General features: G+C 46.7%; 1 protein-coding gene across 1 annotated transcript in view; it reads left to right on the forward strand.

Annotated features, from left to right (window-relative positions):
* LOC139411176 (ryanodine receptor 2-like) overlaps nucleotides 1–16679 on the forward strand; it is a 338127-nt gene that overhangs the window by 166714 nt on the left and 154734 nt on the right. Inside the window, exons 46-56 of the mRNA XM_071157129.1 lie at nucleotides 546–666; nucleotides 3080–3249; nucleotides 5453–5673; nucleotides 6662–6752; nucleotides 7313–7453; nucleotides 9219–9382; nucleotides 9495–9573; nucleotides 10046–10135; nucleotides 12485–12622; nucleotides 13183–13263; nucleotides 14349–14424. Coding sequence (XP_071013230.1) covers nucleotides 546–666; nucleotides 3080–3249; nucleotides 5453–5673; nucleotides 6662–6752; nucleotides 7313–7453; nucleotides 9219–9382; nucleotides 9495–9573; nucleotides 10046–10135; nucleotides 12485–12622; nucleotides 13183–13263; nucleotides 14349–14424 — 1372 coding nt within the window. The remainder of the gene's footprint in view (nucleotides 1–545; nucleotides 667–3079; nucleotides 3250–5452; nucleotides 5674–6661; nucleotides 6753–7312; nucleotides 7454–9218; nucleotides 9383–9494; nucleotides 9574–10045; nucleotides 10136–12484; nucleotides 12623–13182; nucleotides 13264–14348; nucleotides 14425–16679) is intronic.

Genomic DNA, 16679 nt, shown 5'->3' on the forward strand with positions numbered 1-16679 from the left:
CTGGTCAACAGTAGTGTACTATATAGGGAATAGGGCTCTGGTCAACAGTAGTGTTCTATATAGGGAATAGGGCTCTGGTCAACAGTAGTGTTCTATATAGGGAATAGGGCTCTGGTCAACAGTAGTGTTCTATATAGGGAATAGGGCTCTGGTCAACAGTAGTGTTCTATATAGGGAATAGGGCTCTGGTCAACAGTAGTGTTCTATATAGGGAAGAGGGCTCTGGTCAACAGTAGTGTACTATATAGGGAATAGGGCTCTGGTCAACAGTAGTGTACTATATAGGGAATAGGGCTCTGGTCAACAATAGTGTTCTATATAGGGAATAGGGCTCTGGTCAACAGTAGTGTTCTATATAGGGAATAGGGCTCTGGTCAACAGTAGTGTTCTATATAGGGAATAGGGGGGCATTTTTAGGTGTATTTTGTCATCATTACGGACCCCTGTTAGCTGCTACCTCGATCTTCCTGGGGTCCAGACACATTAAGGCTCATCACATTTGGGATCCAGACATTCACTGTGGGGGGGTGTTGGGTGTTTTCCAGCTGATTCATGCTGGGAAGGGTGAGGCCATCAGGATACGAGCCATCCTACGTTCCCTGATTCCTATAGAGGACCTGGAAGGAGTGATCAGCATCCCGTTCCCCATGCCAACTCTTGCCAAAGGTGGGTGGACACTCTCCCCTCTAAACCTCTCAGGCGTTGCAGGGGTGTAGATATTACCCAAGGTTCACCCGAACTGACCTAAAACCATCCACTACTCTGTTAAACTGACCTAGAACCATCCACTACTCTGTTAAACTGACCTAAAACCATCCACTACTCTGTTAAACTGACCTAGAACCATCCACTACTCTGTTAAACTGACCTAAAACCATCCACTACTCTGTTAAACTGACCTAGAACCATCTACTACTCTGTTAAACTAGAACCATCCACTACTCTGTTAAACTAAAACCATCCACTACTCTGTTAAACTGACCTAGAACCATCCACTACTCTGTTATACTGACCTAAAACCATCCACTACTCTGTTAAACTAAAACCATCCACTACTCTGTTAAACTGACCTAGAACCATCCACTACTCTGTTAAACTGACCTAAAACCATCCACTACTCTGTTAAACTAGAACCATCCACTACTCTGTTAAACTAAAACCATCCACTACTCTGTTAAACTGACCTAGAACCATCCACTACTCTGTTAAACTGACCTAGAACCATCCACTACTCTGTTAAACTGAACTAAAACCATCCACTACTCTGTTAAACTGACCTAGAACCATCCACTACTCTGTTAAACTGACCTAAAACCATCCACTACTCTGTTAAACTAGAACCATCCACTACTCTGTTAAACTAAAACCATCCACTACTCTGTTAAACTGACCTAGAACCATCCACTACTCTGTTAAACTGAACTAAAACCATCCACTACTCTGTTAAACTAGAACCATCCACTACTCTGTTAAACTGAACTAAAACCATCCACTACTCTGTTAAACTGACCTAGAACCATCCACTACTCTGTTAAACTGACCTAAAACCATCCACTACTCTGTTAAACTGACCTAAAACCATCCACTACTCTGTTAAACTGACCTAGAACCATCCACTACTCTGTTAAACTGACCTAGAACCATCCACTACTCTGTTAAACTGACCTAGAACCATCCACTACTCTGTTAAACTGACCTAGAACCATCCACTACTCTGTTAAACTGACCTAAAACCATCCACTACTCTGTTAAACTAGAACCATCCACTACTCTGTTAAACTAAAACCATCCACTACTCTGTTAAACTGACCTAGAACCATCCACTACTCTGTTAAACTGTGTCTGTTGTGTGTCTAAATGGGTCAGTGGTGGAGTCTGGTCTGTTGTGTGTGTCTAGATGGGTCAGTGGTGGAGTCTGTCTGTTGTGTGTCTAGATGGGTCAGTGGTGGAGTCTGTCTGTTGTGTGTGTCTAGATGGGTCAGTGGTGGAGTCTGTCTGTTGTGTGTGTCTAGATGGGTCAGTGGTGGAGTCTGTCTGTTGTGTGTGTCTAGATGGGTCAGTGGTGGAGTCTGACTGTTGTGTGTCTAAATGGGTCAGTGGTGGAGTCTGGTCTGTCTGTTGTGTGTGTCTAGATGGGTCAGTGGTGGAGTCTGTCTGTTGTGTGTCTAGATGGGTCAGTGATGGAGTCTGACTCTGGTCTGTCTGTTGTGTGTCTAGATGGGTCAGTGGTGGAGTCTGTCTGTTGTGTGTCTAAATGGGTCAGTGGTGGAGTCTGTCTGTTGTGTGTGTCTAGATGGTTCAGTGGTGGAGTCTGTCTGTTGTGTGTGTCTAGATGGGTCAGTGGTGAAGTCTGTCTGTTGTGTGTGTCTAGATGGGTCAGTGGTGGAGTCTGTCTGTTGTGTGTGTCTAGATGGGTCAGTGGTGGAGTCTGTCTGTTGTGTGTCTAGATGGGTCAGTGGTGGAGTCTGTCTGTTGTGTGTCTAAATGGGTCAGTGGTGGAGTCTGTCTGTTGTGTGTGTCTAGATGGGTCAGTGGTGGAGTCTGTCTGTTGTGTGTCTAGATGGGTCAGTGGTGGAGTCTGGTCTGTCTGTTGTGTGTGTCTAGATGGGTCAGTGGTGGAGTCTGGTCTGTCTGTTGTGTGTGTCTAGATGGGTCAGTGATGGAGTCTGACTCTGGTCTGTCTGTTGTGTGTGTCTAGATGGAGTCTGGTCTGTCTGTTGTGTGTCTAGATGGGTCAGTGGTGGAGTCTGTCTGTTGTGTGTCTAAATGGGTCAGTGATGGAGTCTGTCTGTTATGTGTCTAGATGGGTCAGTGGTGGAGTCTGACTCTGGTCTGTCTGTTGTGTGTGTCTAGATGGGTCAGTGGTAGAGTCTGGTCTGTATGTTGTGTGTCTAGATGGGTCAGTGGTAGAGTCTGGTCTGTATGTTGTGTGTCTAGATGGGTCAGTGGTGGAGTCTGGTCTGTCTGTTGTGTGTGTCTAGATGGGTCAGTGGTGGAGTCTGACTCTGGCCTGTCTGTTGTGTGTCTAGATGGGTCAGTGGTGGAGTCTGACTCTGGCCTGTCTGTTGTGTGTGTCTAGATGGGTCAGTGGTGGAGCCTGATATGTCAGCGGGGTTCTGTCCGGACCACAAGGCAGCCATGGTGCTGTTCCTGGACCGGGTCTACGGGATAGAGGACCAGAACTTCCTGCTTCATCTGCTGGAGGTGGGCTTCCTGCCTGACCTCAGGGCTGCTGCCTCGCTCGACACAGTGAGTCTCTAACCCAAACCTTATAGACACAGTGAGTCCCTAACCCTGTAGACACAGTGAGTCTCTAACCCTGTAGACACAGTGAGTCTCTAACCCTGTAGACACAGTGAGTCTCTAACCCTGTAGACACAGTGAGTCTCTAACCCTGTAGACACAGTGAGTCTCTAACCCTGTAGACACAGTGAGTCTCTAACCCAAACCTTATAGACACAGTGAGTCTCTAACCCTGTAGACACAGTGAGTCTCTAACCCAAACCTTATAGACACTGTGAGTCTCTAACCCTATAGACACAGTGAGTCCCTAACCCTGTAGACACAGTGAGTCTCTAACCCTTTAGACACTGTGAGTCTCTAACCCTATAGACACAGTGAGTCCCTAACCCTGTAGACACAATGAGTCTCTAACCCTGTAGACACAGTGAGTCCCTAACCCTGTAGACACAGTGAGTCTCTAACCCTGTAGACACAGTGAGTCTCTAACCCTGTAGACACAGTGAGTCTCTAACCCTGTAGACACAGTGAGTCTCTAACCCTGTAGACACAGTGAGTCTCTAACCCTGTAGACACAGTGAGTCTCTAACCCTGTAGACACAGTGAGTCTCTAACCCTGTAGACACAGTGAGTCTCTAACCCTGTAGACACAGTGAGTCTCTAACCTTATAGACACAGTGAGTCTCTAACCCTGTAGACACAGTGAGTCTCTAACCCTGTAGACATAGTGAGTCTCTAACCCTGTACACACAGTGAGTCTCTAACCCTGTAGACACAGTGAGTCTCTAACCCAAACCTTATAGACACAGTGAGTCTCTAACCCAAACCTTATAGACACAGTGAGTCTCTAACCCTGTAGACACAGTGAGTCTCTAACCCTGTAGACACAGTGAGTCTCTAACCCTGTAGACACAGTGAGTCTCTAACCCTGTAGACACAGTGAGTCTCTAACCCTGTAGACACAGTGAGTCTCTAACCTTATAGACACAGTGAGTCTATAACCCTGTAGACCCAGTGAGTCTCTAACCCTGTAGACACAGTGAGGCTCTAACCCTGTAGACACAGTGAGTCTCTAACCCTGTAGACACAGTGAGTCTCTAACCCTGTAGACACAGTGAGTCTCTAACCCTGTAGACACAGTGAGTCTCTAACCCTGTAGACACAGTGAGTCTCTAACCCTGTAGACATAGTGAGTCTCTAACCCTGTAGACACAGTGAGTCTCTAACCCTGTAGACACAGTGAGTCTCTAACCTTATAGACACAGTGAGTCTCTAAACCTGTAGACACAGTCTCTAACCCTGTAGACACAGTGAGTCTCTAACCCTGTAGACACAGTGAGTCTCTAACCCTATAGTCACAGTGAGTCTCTAACCTTATAGACACAGTGAGTCTCTAACCTTATAGACACAGTGAGTCTCTAACCTTATAGACACATAGACACAGTGAGTCTCTAACCCTGTAGACACAGTGAGTCTCTAACCCTGTAGACACAGTGAGTCTCTAACCCTGTAGACACAGTGAGTCTCTAACCCTGTAGACACAGTGAGTCTCTAACCCTGTAGATGCAGTAAGTCTCTAACCTCTCACCCTAACCTCGTCCCTGTGTTGTCTCTATGTTTCTCCCCCAGGCTGCTCTGAGCTCTACAGACATGGCCCTGACCCTAACCTCGTCCCTGTGTTGTCTCTATGTTTCTCCCCCAGTCTGCTCTGAGCTCTACAGACATGGCCCTGACCCTAACCTTGTCCCTGTGTCGTCTCTGTTTCTCCCCCAGGCTGCTCTGACCTCTACAGACATGGAGCTGACCCTAACCTCGTCCCTGTGTTGTCTCTATGTTTCTCCCCCAGGCTGCTCTGAGCTCTACAGACATGCCCCTGACCCTAACCTCGTCCCTGTGTTGTCTCTGTTTCTCCCCCAGGCTGCTCTGACCTCTACAGACATGGCCCTGACCCTAACCTCGTCCTTGTGTTATCTCTTTGTTTCTCCCCCCAGGCTGCTCTGGCCTCTACAGACATGGCCCTGACCCTAACCTCATCCCTGTGTTGTCTCTATGTTTCTCCCCCCAGGCTGCTCTGAGCTCTACAGACATGGCCCTGACCCTAACCTCGTCCCTGTGTTGTCCCTATGTTTCTCCCCCAGGCTGCTCTGAGCTCTACAGACATGGCCCTGACCCTAACCTCGTCCCTGTGTTGTCTCTATGTTCCTCCCCCCAGGCTGCTCTGAGCTCTACAGACATGGCCCTGGCCCTCAACAGGTACCTGTGTACAGCGGTTCTTCCCCTGCTCACTAAGTGTGCCCCGCTGTTCGCTGGGACAGAGCCCTACGCCTCGCTCATAGACTCTCTGCTTCACACCGTCTACCGTCTCTCTAAAGGATGCTGCCTCACCAAGGCACAGAGAGACGCTATCGAGGAGTGTCTGCTGGCCACCTGTGGGTAAGGAATGGCTTTTGGGTTACTCTCTGCTAGCATATTTGACTGACCACCTGTGGGTAAGGAAGGGCTTTTGGGTTACTCTCTGCTAGCATATTTGACTGGCCACCTGTGGGTAAGGAAGGGCTTTTGGGTTACTCTCTGCTAGCATATTTGACTGACCACCTGTGGGTAAGGAAGGGCTTTTGGTTACTCTTTGCTAGCATATTTGACTGGCCACCTGTGGGTAAGGAAGGGCTTTTGGGTTACTCTCTGCTAGCATATTTGACTGACCACCTGTGGGTAAGGAAGGGCTTTTGGGTTACTCTCTGCTAGCATATTTGACTGACCACCTGTGGGTAAGGAAGGGCTTTTGGTTACTCTCTGCTAGCATATTTGACTGACCACCTGTGGGTAAGGAATGGCTTTTGGGTTACTTTCTGTTAGTATATTTGACTGGCCACCTGTGGGTAAGGAATGGTTACAACTGTAGGGATGGAAACACTCTCTATGTGACTATCTGTCTTCTGGCTACAGATGTAGGATGTTAATTTGATCATCCTGTGGATGAACATTTAAAATGTGTAGTGTATTTGAGGTTTTATAAGGCTTCTGAAGTTTTGTAATTACAATTTAGAAATGTCAGACTAGATTATCAACCCCTACAGAAATGTCCATTCATTATAATCTACATAATAATTCACATTTCCTGTTACTTCAGGATTTTTTTCCTGCTGTAGCAAACTGTCTCAAATTATGATCCTACATCTGTAGGTGTGGCTAAGGGATGTTAGGGGTACACTTTCCTACTTCGATAGTGGTCCTTTAATAAGCCTCTGTGTGTGTGTGTGTGTGTGTGTGTGTGTGTGTGTGTGTGTGTGTGTGTGTGTGTGTGTGTGTGTGTGTGTGTGTGTGTGTGTGTGTGTGTGTGTGTGTGTGTGTGTGTGTGTGTGTGTGTGTGTGTGTGTGTGTGTGTGTGTGTGTGTGTGTGTGTGTGTGTGTGTGTTCCCAGTCAACTGAGGCCGTCCATGATGCAACACCTGCTGAGACGCTTGGTGTTTGATGTTCCTCTCCTCAACGAACACACCAAGATGCCTCTCAAGGTTTCATTAGGTCTTCTTCTCTGTAGCCCGCCATGTGGCTAATCTCCTGACACAATGTCCTCCAACCTCATCCAGCCTCCTCCTCCCTCCTTCCTTCCATCCCTCCCTCCCTCCTCCAACCTCCTCCTCCCTCCTTCTTTCCCTCATCCTCCAACCTCATCCTCCAACCTCATCCTCCAACCTCATACTCCAACCTCATCCAACCTCCTCCTCCAACCTCATCCAACCTCCTCCTCATCCTCCTCCAACCTCATCCTCCAACCTCATCCTCCAACCTCATCCAACCTCCTCCTCCATCATCCTCATCCTCCTCCAACCTCCTCCTCCATCATCCTCCTCCTCGTCCTCCTTCAACCTCCTCCTCCTCCAACCTTATCCTCATCCAACCTCCTCCTCCTCCTCCAACCTCATCCAACCTCATCCAACCTCATCCTCCAACCACATCCTCCAACCTCCTCCTCCTCCAACCTCATTATAGTATTGTGTGTGTGTGTTTCTGAGGTGTTCAGTATTCATGTATCTTTGAGCACGATTGTAGACTGTGAATCTTGATGTTTCAGCTGTTGACCAATCACTACGAGCGTTGTTGGAAGTACTACTGTCTGACGGGCGGCTGGGGGAGCTTTGGGGCGTCGTCTGACGAAGAGCTGCATCTCTCCAGGAAGCTGTTCTGGGGCATCTTCGATGCTCTGTCTCGTAAGGTACAGTCTAGATCCAGTCGAGGCTGGTGAGGGGAGGAGGACGGGCTCGTATTAATGTCTGCAACGGAGTAAAGGGGATCGGCATCGAAACACCTGGAAACCGTGGAAACCACGTGTCGGATGTATTCGAAACCATTCCGCTGATTTCCCGCTCCAGCCATTACAACGAGCGCCGTCCTCCCAAAATGAAGGTGTCACCAACCTCCTGTGGACTACATGTACTGTGGTATTCAGTCCATGTACTGTGGTATTCAGTCCATCTAATGTGGTATTCAGTCCATCTACTGTGGTATTCAGTCCATCTACTGTGGTATTCAGTCCATCTACTGTGGTATTCAGTCCATCTACTGTGGTATTCAGTCCATCTACTGTGGCAATCAGTCTATGTACTGTGGTATTCAGTCCATCTACTGTGGTATTCAGTCCATCTAATGTGGTATTCAGTCCATCTACTGTGGTATTCAGTCCATCTACTGTGGTATTCAGTCCATCTACTGTGGTATTCAGTCCATCTACTGTGGCAATCAGTCTATGTACTGTGGTAATCAGTCCATCTACTGTGGTATTCAGTCCATCTACTGTGGTATTCAGTCCATCTACTGTGGTATTCAGTCCATCTACTGTGGTATTCAGTCCATCTACTGTGGTATTCAGTCCATCTACTGTGGTATTCAGTCCATCTACTGTGGTATTCAGTCCATCTACTGTGGTATTCAGTCCATCTACTGTGGAATTCAGTCCATCTACTGTGGTATTCAGTCCATCTACTGTCACAGGGTTGTACCTATTGAAGATGCTGAGATTGTGATGGTTTAGGGCCCTCTAGTGGTCAGTGGGAAACATCACCTACCATACTATCGTACCCTCTCAATCCATACAGTTGGAATCCAATACACCTTGTAACTTCACTCACATCGTCTTGTTCACCATCTGTCTCTGTCCTTCCCCGACCAGGGGTCCTGTTTAAACTGTCTCTGTCCTGCCCCGACCAGGGGTCCAGGAGCTGTTTAAACTGTCTCTGTCCTGCCCCGACCAGGGGTCCAGGAGCTGTTTAAACTGTCTCTGTCCTGCCCCGACCAGGGGTCCAGGAGCTGTTTAAACTGTCTCTGTCCTGCCCCGACCAGGGGTCCAGTTTAAACTGTCTCTGTCCTGCCCCGACCAGGGGTCCAGAAGCTGTTTAAACTGTCTCTGTCCTGCCCCGACCAGGGGTCCTGTTTAAACTGTCTCTGTCCTGCCCCGACCAGGGGTCCTGTTTAAACTGTCTCTGTCCTGCCCCGACCAGGGGTCCAGTTTAAACTGTCTCTGTCCTGCCCCGACCAGGGGTCCAGTTTAAACTGTCTCTGTCCTGCCCCGACCAGGGGTCCAGTTTAAACTGTCTCTGTCCTGCCCCGACCAGGGGTCCAGTTTAAACTGTCTCTGTCCTGCCCCGACCAGGGGTCCAGAAGCTGTTTAAACTGTCTCTGTCCTGCCCCGACCAGGGGTCCAGTTTAAACTGTCTCTGTCCTGCCCCGACCAGGGGTCCAGTTTAAACTGTCTCTGTCCTGCCCCGACCAGGGGTCCAGAAGCTGTTTAAACTGTCTCTGTCCTGCCCCGACCAGGGGTCCAGTTTAAACTGTCTCTGTCCTGCCCCGACCAGGGGTCCAGAAGCTGTTTAAGCTGGCTCTCCCGTGCCTGAGTGCTGTGGTTCCTGACTACATATACACACACACACACACACACACACACTCTCTATCTTCATATGCAGCGGTCTCCTCTCTCTCTCCAGAGGTATGATCAGGAGCTGTTTAAGCTGGCTCTCCCGTGTCTGAGTGCCGTGGCCGGGGCACTACCACCTGACTACATGGAGAGTAACTATGTGGCCGTGATGGAGAAACAGTCCTCTATGGACGCAGAGGGAAACTTCAACCCACAGCCAGCAGACACCACCAAGTAAGACACCGTTGATTCAGTTGATTCAGTCTGAATACATCAAGGTATTCTCTTCTTTCTGACGTGACAGTGACGGTCGTTGTACTTCTTTTGTGTCCCTGCTGTGGCCCAGTGTGAACGTCCCGGAGAAGCTGGATCACTTTGTCAGTAAATATGCTGAGCATTCACATGACAAGTGGTCCATGGACAAGGTGAGGGGGTTGTCTCGAAGCGCTTGATTGATTGAGGAATTGATGAATTGATTCAGTCATTGATTCATTGATTCAGTCAATGATTCATTAATTCAGTCAATGATTCATTAATTCAGTCAATGATTCATTGATTCAGTTATTGATTCATTGATTAAGCCATTGATTCATTGATTCAGTCATTGATTCATTGATTCAATCTTTGATTCATTCATTGATTCAGTCATTGATTCATTGATTCATCCATTTATTCATTGATTCAATCATTGATTCATTGATTCTGTCATTGATTCATTGAGTCAGTCATTGAGTCATTGATTCATTGATTCTGTCATTGATTCATTGCTTAAGCCATTGATTAATTGATTCAGTCATTGATTCATATATTCAGTCATTGATTCATATATTCAGTCATTGATTCATATATTCAGTCATTGATTAATTCATTAATCTATCTCTCTCTCGTCTGTCTCAGTTTTCCAACGGCTGGGTTCACGGGGACAAGGTGTGTGAGGCCTCTAAAGTCCACCCTCTCCTCAAGCCCTATAAAGGGTTGTCAGAGAAGGTAAGATCGTACTGGAACACGAGGCTGTGTTCTATCATTTGTTAGTCAGCAACCAGGTCAGACTCAGTATATCAACAACCAGGTCAGACTCAGTTCATCAACAACCAGGTCAGACTCAGTTCATCAACAACCAGGTCAGGTCAGACACAGTTCATCAACAACCAGGTCAGACTCAGTTCATCAACAACCAGGTCAGACTCAGTTCATCAACAACCAGGTCAGACTCAGTTCATCAACAACCAGGTCAAACTCAGTTCATCAACAACCAGGTCAAACTCAGTTCATCAACAACCAGGTCAGATCAGACTCAGTTCAACAACAACCAGGTCAGACACAGTTTAACAACAACCGGTTCAGACTCAGTTCAACAACAACCAGGTCAGACAAAGTTTATCAACAACCAGGTCAGGTCAGACACAGTTCATCAACAACCAGGTCAGACTCAATTCATCAACAACCAGGTCAGGTCAGACGCAGTTCATCAACAACCAGGTCAGACACAGTTCATCAACAACCAGGTCAGACTCAGTTCATCAACAACCAGGTCAGACTCAGTTCATCAACAACCAGGTCAGACTCAGTTCATCAACAACCAGGTCAGACACAGTTCATCAACAACCAGGTCAGACTCAGTTCATCAACAACCAGGTCAGACACAGTTCATCAACAATCAGGTCAGACTCAGTTTATCAACAACCAGGTCAGACTCAGTTCATCAACAACCAGGTCAGACTCAGTTCATCAACAACCAGGTCAGATTAAGTTAATCAACAACCAGGTCAGACTCAGTTCATTAACAACCAGGTCAGACTCAGTTCATCAACAACCAGGTCAGACACAGTTTATCAACAACCAGGTCAGACTCAGTTCAACAACAACCAGGTCAGGTCAGACACAGTTCATCAACAACCAGGTCAGACACAGTTCATCAACAACCAGGTTTGACACAGTTTATCAACAACCAGTTCAGACTCAGTTCAACAACAACCAGGTCAGACACAGTCCATCAACAACCAGGTCAGACACAGTTCAACAACAACCAGGTCAGACACAGTCCATCAACAACCAGGTCAGACACAGTTCAACAACAACCAGGTCAGACACAGTTCAACAACAACCAGGTCAGGTCAGACTCAGTTCATTAACAACCAGGTCAGACTCAGTTCATCAACAACCAGGTCAGACTCAGTTCAACAACAACCAGGTCAGGTCAGACTCAGTTCATTAACAACCAGGTCAGACACAGTTCATCAACAACCAGGTCAGACTCAGTTCATCAACAACCAGGTCAGACTCAGTTCATCAACAACCAGGTCAGACTCAGTTCATCCACAACCAGGTCAGACTCAGTTCATCAACAACCAGGTCAGACTCAGTTCATCAACAACCAGGTCAGACTCAGTTCATCAACAACCAGGTCAAACTCAGTTCATCAACAACCAGGTCAAACTCAGTTCATCAACAACCAGGTCAGGCTCAGTTCATTAACAACCAGGTCAGACTCAGTTCATCAACAACCAGGTCAAACTCAGTTCATCAACAACCAGGTCAAACTCAGTTCATCAACAACCAGGTCAGATCAGACTCAGTTCAACAACAACCAGGTCAGACTCAGTTCATCAACAACCAGGTCAGACACAGTTCATCAACAACCAGGTCAGACTCAGTTCATCAACAACCAGGTCAGACTCAGTTCATCAACAACCAGGTCAGACACAGTTCATCAACAACCAGGTCAGACACAGTTAATCAACAATCAGGTCAGACACAGTTTATCAACAACCAGATCAGACACAGTTTATCAACAACCAGGTCAGACACACAGTTTCTCTATGTGTCTCCTCTTCTGTACTGTAGGATAAAGAGGTTTTTGTTTCAAACCTCCAGTCTCTCTCTGAGTCTCTTCCCTGTGAGATATATCTGTCTACCGTCCAGTCTCTCTCTGAGTCTCTTCCCTGTGAGATATAACTGTCTACCGTCCAGTCTCTCTGTGAGTCTCTTCTCTGTGAGATATATCTGTCTACCGTCCAGTCTCTCTCTGAGTCTCTTCTCTGTGAGATATATCTGTCTACCGTCCAGTCTCTCTGTGAGTCTCTTCTCTGTGAGATATATCTGTCTACCGTCCAGTCTCTCTCTGAGTCTCTTCCCTGTGAGATATAACTGTCGTCCAGTCTCTCTCTGAGTCTCTTCTCTGTGAGATATATCTGTCTACCATCCAGTCTCTCTCTGAGTCTCTTCCCTGTGAGATATATCTGTCTACCGTCCAGTCTCTCTCTGAGTCTCTTCCCTGTGAGATATATCTGTCTACCGTCCAGTCTCTCTCTGAGTCTCTTCTCTGTGTCCCTCTAGGATAAAGAGTTGTACCGTTGGCCTATCAAGGAGTCTCTGAAGACGATGGTGATGTGGTGCTGGAGCATAGAGAGGACCAGGGAGGGAGACCCAGCCAGCCTACACAACAGAGCACGTAGGATCTCTCAGATCAGCCAGGTAGGAGACAGTCACAGCCTTACAGTAACAACGTACAGTACTGACTGTGATGTGACACACTTCCAGCTGCTCCATCCATTCTAATGCACTGTGTTATACTGCTCCTTTACGTGGTCGTCCAATCTCCTCTCTGATTCATACACTCCACAGCTCAATAGGGACATTCCCAATAGTAGATACTGACTGTTTCAGCATAGCGGAATATACAGTATGTCCTTCACCTGTCAGAGCAAAGTACAGGACATGTCAAATAGCTAACAGTCCTGAGAAGAGTCCTGAGACTACAGGACATGTCAAGTAGCTAACAGTCCTGAGAAGAGTCCTGAGACACAGGACATGTCAAGTATCTAACAGGATCTGAGACTACAGGACATGTCAAGTATCTAACAGTCCTTAGAAGAGTCCTGAGACTACAGGACATGTCAAGTATCTAACAGTCCTTAGAAGAGTCCTGAGACTACAGGACATGGCAAGTAGATAACAGTCCTTAGAAGAGTCCTGAGACTACAGGACATGTCAAGTAGCTAACAGTCCTGTCTCTCCCTCTGTGTTCTTCCCAGCAACACTCTGTCGAAGGAGCTCCAGGTTTCAGCCCCAGACCCATCGACATGAGCAATGTGACACTGTCCCGGGACCTGCACGTGAGTGACATGCTACACATACTCTGAGTGACACGCTACACATACTCTGAGTGACACGCTACACATACTCTGAGTGACACGCTACACATACTCTGAGTGACACGCTACACGTACTCTGAGTGACACGCTACACGTACTCTGAGTGACACGCTACACGTACTCTGAGTGACACGCTACACGTACTCTGAGTGACACGCTACACGTACTCTGAGTGACACGCTACACGTACTCTGAGTGACATGCTACGCATACTCTGAGTGACACGCTACACGTACTCTGAGTGACACGCTACACGTACGCTGACTGACATGTGACATGCTAAACACAGTCTGAGTGACACGCTGCACATACTCTGAGTGAATTGCTAAACACAGTCTGAGTGACGCTGCACATACTTTGAGTGACATGCTAAACACATACTCTGAGTGACACGCTACACATACTCTGAGTGACACGCTACACATACTCTGAGTGACATGTGACACGCTACACATACTCTGAGTGACACGCTACACATACTCTGAGTGATATGTGACACGCTACACATACTCTGAGTGACACGCTACATGTACTCTGAGTGACATGCTAAACATAATCTGACTGACATGATAAACACAGTCTGAGTCACATGCTACACATACTCTGAGTGACACGCTACACGTACTCTGAGTGACATGCTAAACATAATCTGACTGACATGATAAACACAGTCTGAGTCACATGCTACACGTGCTCTGAGTGACACGCTACACGTGCTCTGAGTGACACGCTACACGTGCTCTGAGTGACACGCTACACGTGCTCTGAGTGACACATTACACGTGCTCTGAGTGACACGCTACACGTGCTCTGAGTGACACACTACACGTGCTCTGAGTGACACGCTACACATACTCTGAGTGACAGGCTACACATACTCTGAGTGACATGCTACACGTGCTCTGAGTGACATGCTACACGTGCTCTGAGTGACATGCTACAAGTTCTGTGTTACTTGCAACACAAGATGTGTGTATAATGGTTATGACAAAGTAAGCCCCAGTCTAGTTATTAACTTGAGTGTTTCTTATGTCCATTCTTTTCAGTCTATGGCAGAACTGCTTGCAGAGAACTATCATAATATTTGGGCGAAGAAGAAGAAACTTGAACTAGAAGCCAAAGGTGCGTACAGTCGGACAGATGGTCCTTTAGGACAGACTTACCTCTGGTCTGTTAGCTTCCAACACCAAGTAACCAGCTGTTCCGGTCTTGATTTGTTAACTGGTTTCCTGTTCTTGATCTGTTGCTGTGCCCCTCTGTACCTCTCTCACTCTGTCTCCTGTGTTTAATAGGAAGAACAGTACTCTTTACTGATGAAGGTAACATGACATCCAACTGTAGCTCACTCTGCTGCTAGACATCCAACTGTAGCTCACCCTGCTGCTAGACGTCCAACTAGAGACCTTAGATATCTGCTAAACATCCAACTAGAGACCTTAGATATCTGCTAAACATCCAACTAGAGACCTTAGATATCTGCTAAACATCCAACTAGAGACCTTAGATATCTGCTAAACACCCAACTAGAGACCTTAGATATCTGCTAAACATCCAACTAGAGACCTTAGATATCTGCTAGACATCCAACTAGAGACCTTAGATAGCTGCTAATCATCCAACTAGAGACAGAACTAGAGACCTTAGATAGCTGCTAGACATCCAACTAGAGACCTTAGATAGCTGCTAATCATCCAACTAGAGACAGAACTAGAGACCTTAGATAGCTGCTAGACATCCAACTGTAGCTCACACTGCTGCTAGACATCCAACTGTAGCTCACACTGCTGCTAGACATCCAACTGTAGCTCACACTGCTGCTAGACGTCCAACTGTAGCTCACTCTGCTGCTAGACATCCAACTGTAGCTCACCCTGCTGCTAGACATCCAACTGTAGCTCACCCTGCTGCTAGACATCCAACTGTAGCTCACTCTGCTGCTAGACATCCAACTGTAGCTCACCCTGCTGCTAGACATCCAACTGTAGCTCACCCTGCTGCTAGACGTCCAACTGTAGCTCACCCTGCTGCTAGACATCCAACTGTAGCTCACCCTGCTGCTAGACGTCCAACTGTAGCTCACTCTGCTGCTAGACATCCAACTGTAGCTCACCCTGCTGCTAGACATCCAACTGTAGCTCACCCTGCTGCTAGACATCCAACTGTAGCTCACCCTGCTGCTAGACGTCCAACTGTAGCTCACTCTGCTGCTAGACATCCAACTAGAGACCTTAGATAGCTGCTAATCATCCAACTAGAGACAGAACTAGAGACCTTAGATAGCTGCTAGACATCCAACTAGAGACCTTAGATAGCTGCTAATCATCCAACTAGAGACAGAACTAGAGACCTTAGATATCTTCTAGACATTCAACTAGAGACCTTAGATAGCTGCTAATCATCCAACTAGAGACAGAACTAGAGACCTTAGATATCTGCTAGACATTCAACTAGAGACCTTAGATATCTGTTAGAGACAGAACTAGAGACCTTAGATATCTGTAAGAGACAGAACTAGAGACCTTAGATATATGTTAGAGACAGAACTAGAGACATTAGATATCTGTTAGAGACAGAACTAGAGACATTAGATATCTGTTAGAGACAGAACTAGAGACATTAGGTAGCTGTTAGAGACAGAACTAGAGACCTTAGATATCTGTTAGAGACAGAACTAGAGACATTAGATATCTGTTAGAGACAGAACTAGAGACATTAGGTAGCTGTTAGAGACAGAACTAGAGACCTTAGATATCTGTTAGAGACAGAACTAGAGACATTAGATATCTGTTAGAGACAGAACTAGAGACATTAGATATCTGTTAGAGACAGAACTAGAGACATTAGGTAGCTGTTAGAAACAGAACTAGAGACATTAGATATCTGTTAGAGACAGAACTAGAGATCTTAGCTGTTAGAGACAGAACTAGAGACCTTAGATATATGTTAGAGACAGAACTAGAGATCTTAGATAGCTGTTAGAGACAGAACTAGAGACCTTAGATATATGTTAGAGACAGAACTAGAGATCTTAGATAGCTGTTAGAGACAGAACTAGAGGACATTAGGTAGCTGTTAGAGACAGAACTAGAGACATTAGATAGCTGTTAGAGACAGAACTAGAGACCTTAGATAGCTGTTAGAGACAGAACTAGAGGACATTAGGTAGCTGTTAGAGACAGAACTAGAGACATTAGATAGCTGTTAGAGACAGAACTAGAGACCTTAGATAGCTGTTAGAGACAGAACTAGAGGACATTAGGTAGCTGTTAGAGACAGAACTATAGACATTAGATAGCTGTTAGAGACAGAACTAGAGACCTTAGATATCTGTTGGGTTAATGACTGTGTTGGCTGGGCCCACAGCTATACTGTGTTGG

Source organism: Oncorhynchus clarkii, chromosome 1, assembly GCF_045791955.1.
Source record: "Oncorhynchus clarkii lewisi isolate Uvic-CL-2024 chromosome 1, UVic_Ocla_1.0, whole genome shotgun sequence".
Lineage (NCBI taxonomy): Eukaryota > Metazoa > Chordata > Actinopteri > Salmoniformes > Salmonidae > Oncorhynchus > Oncorhynchus clarkii.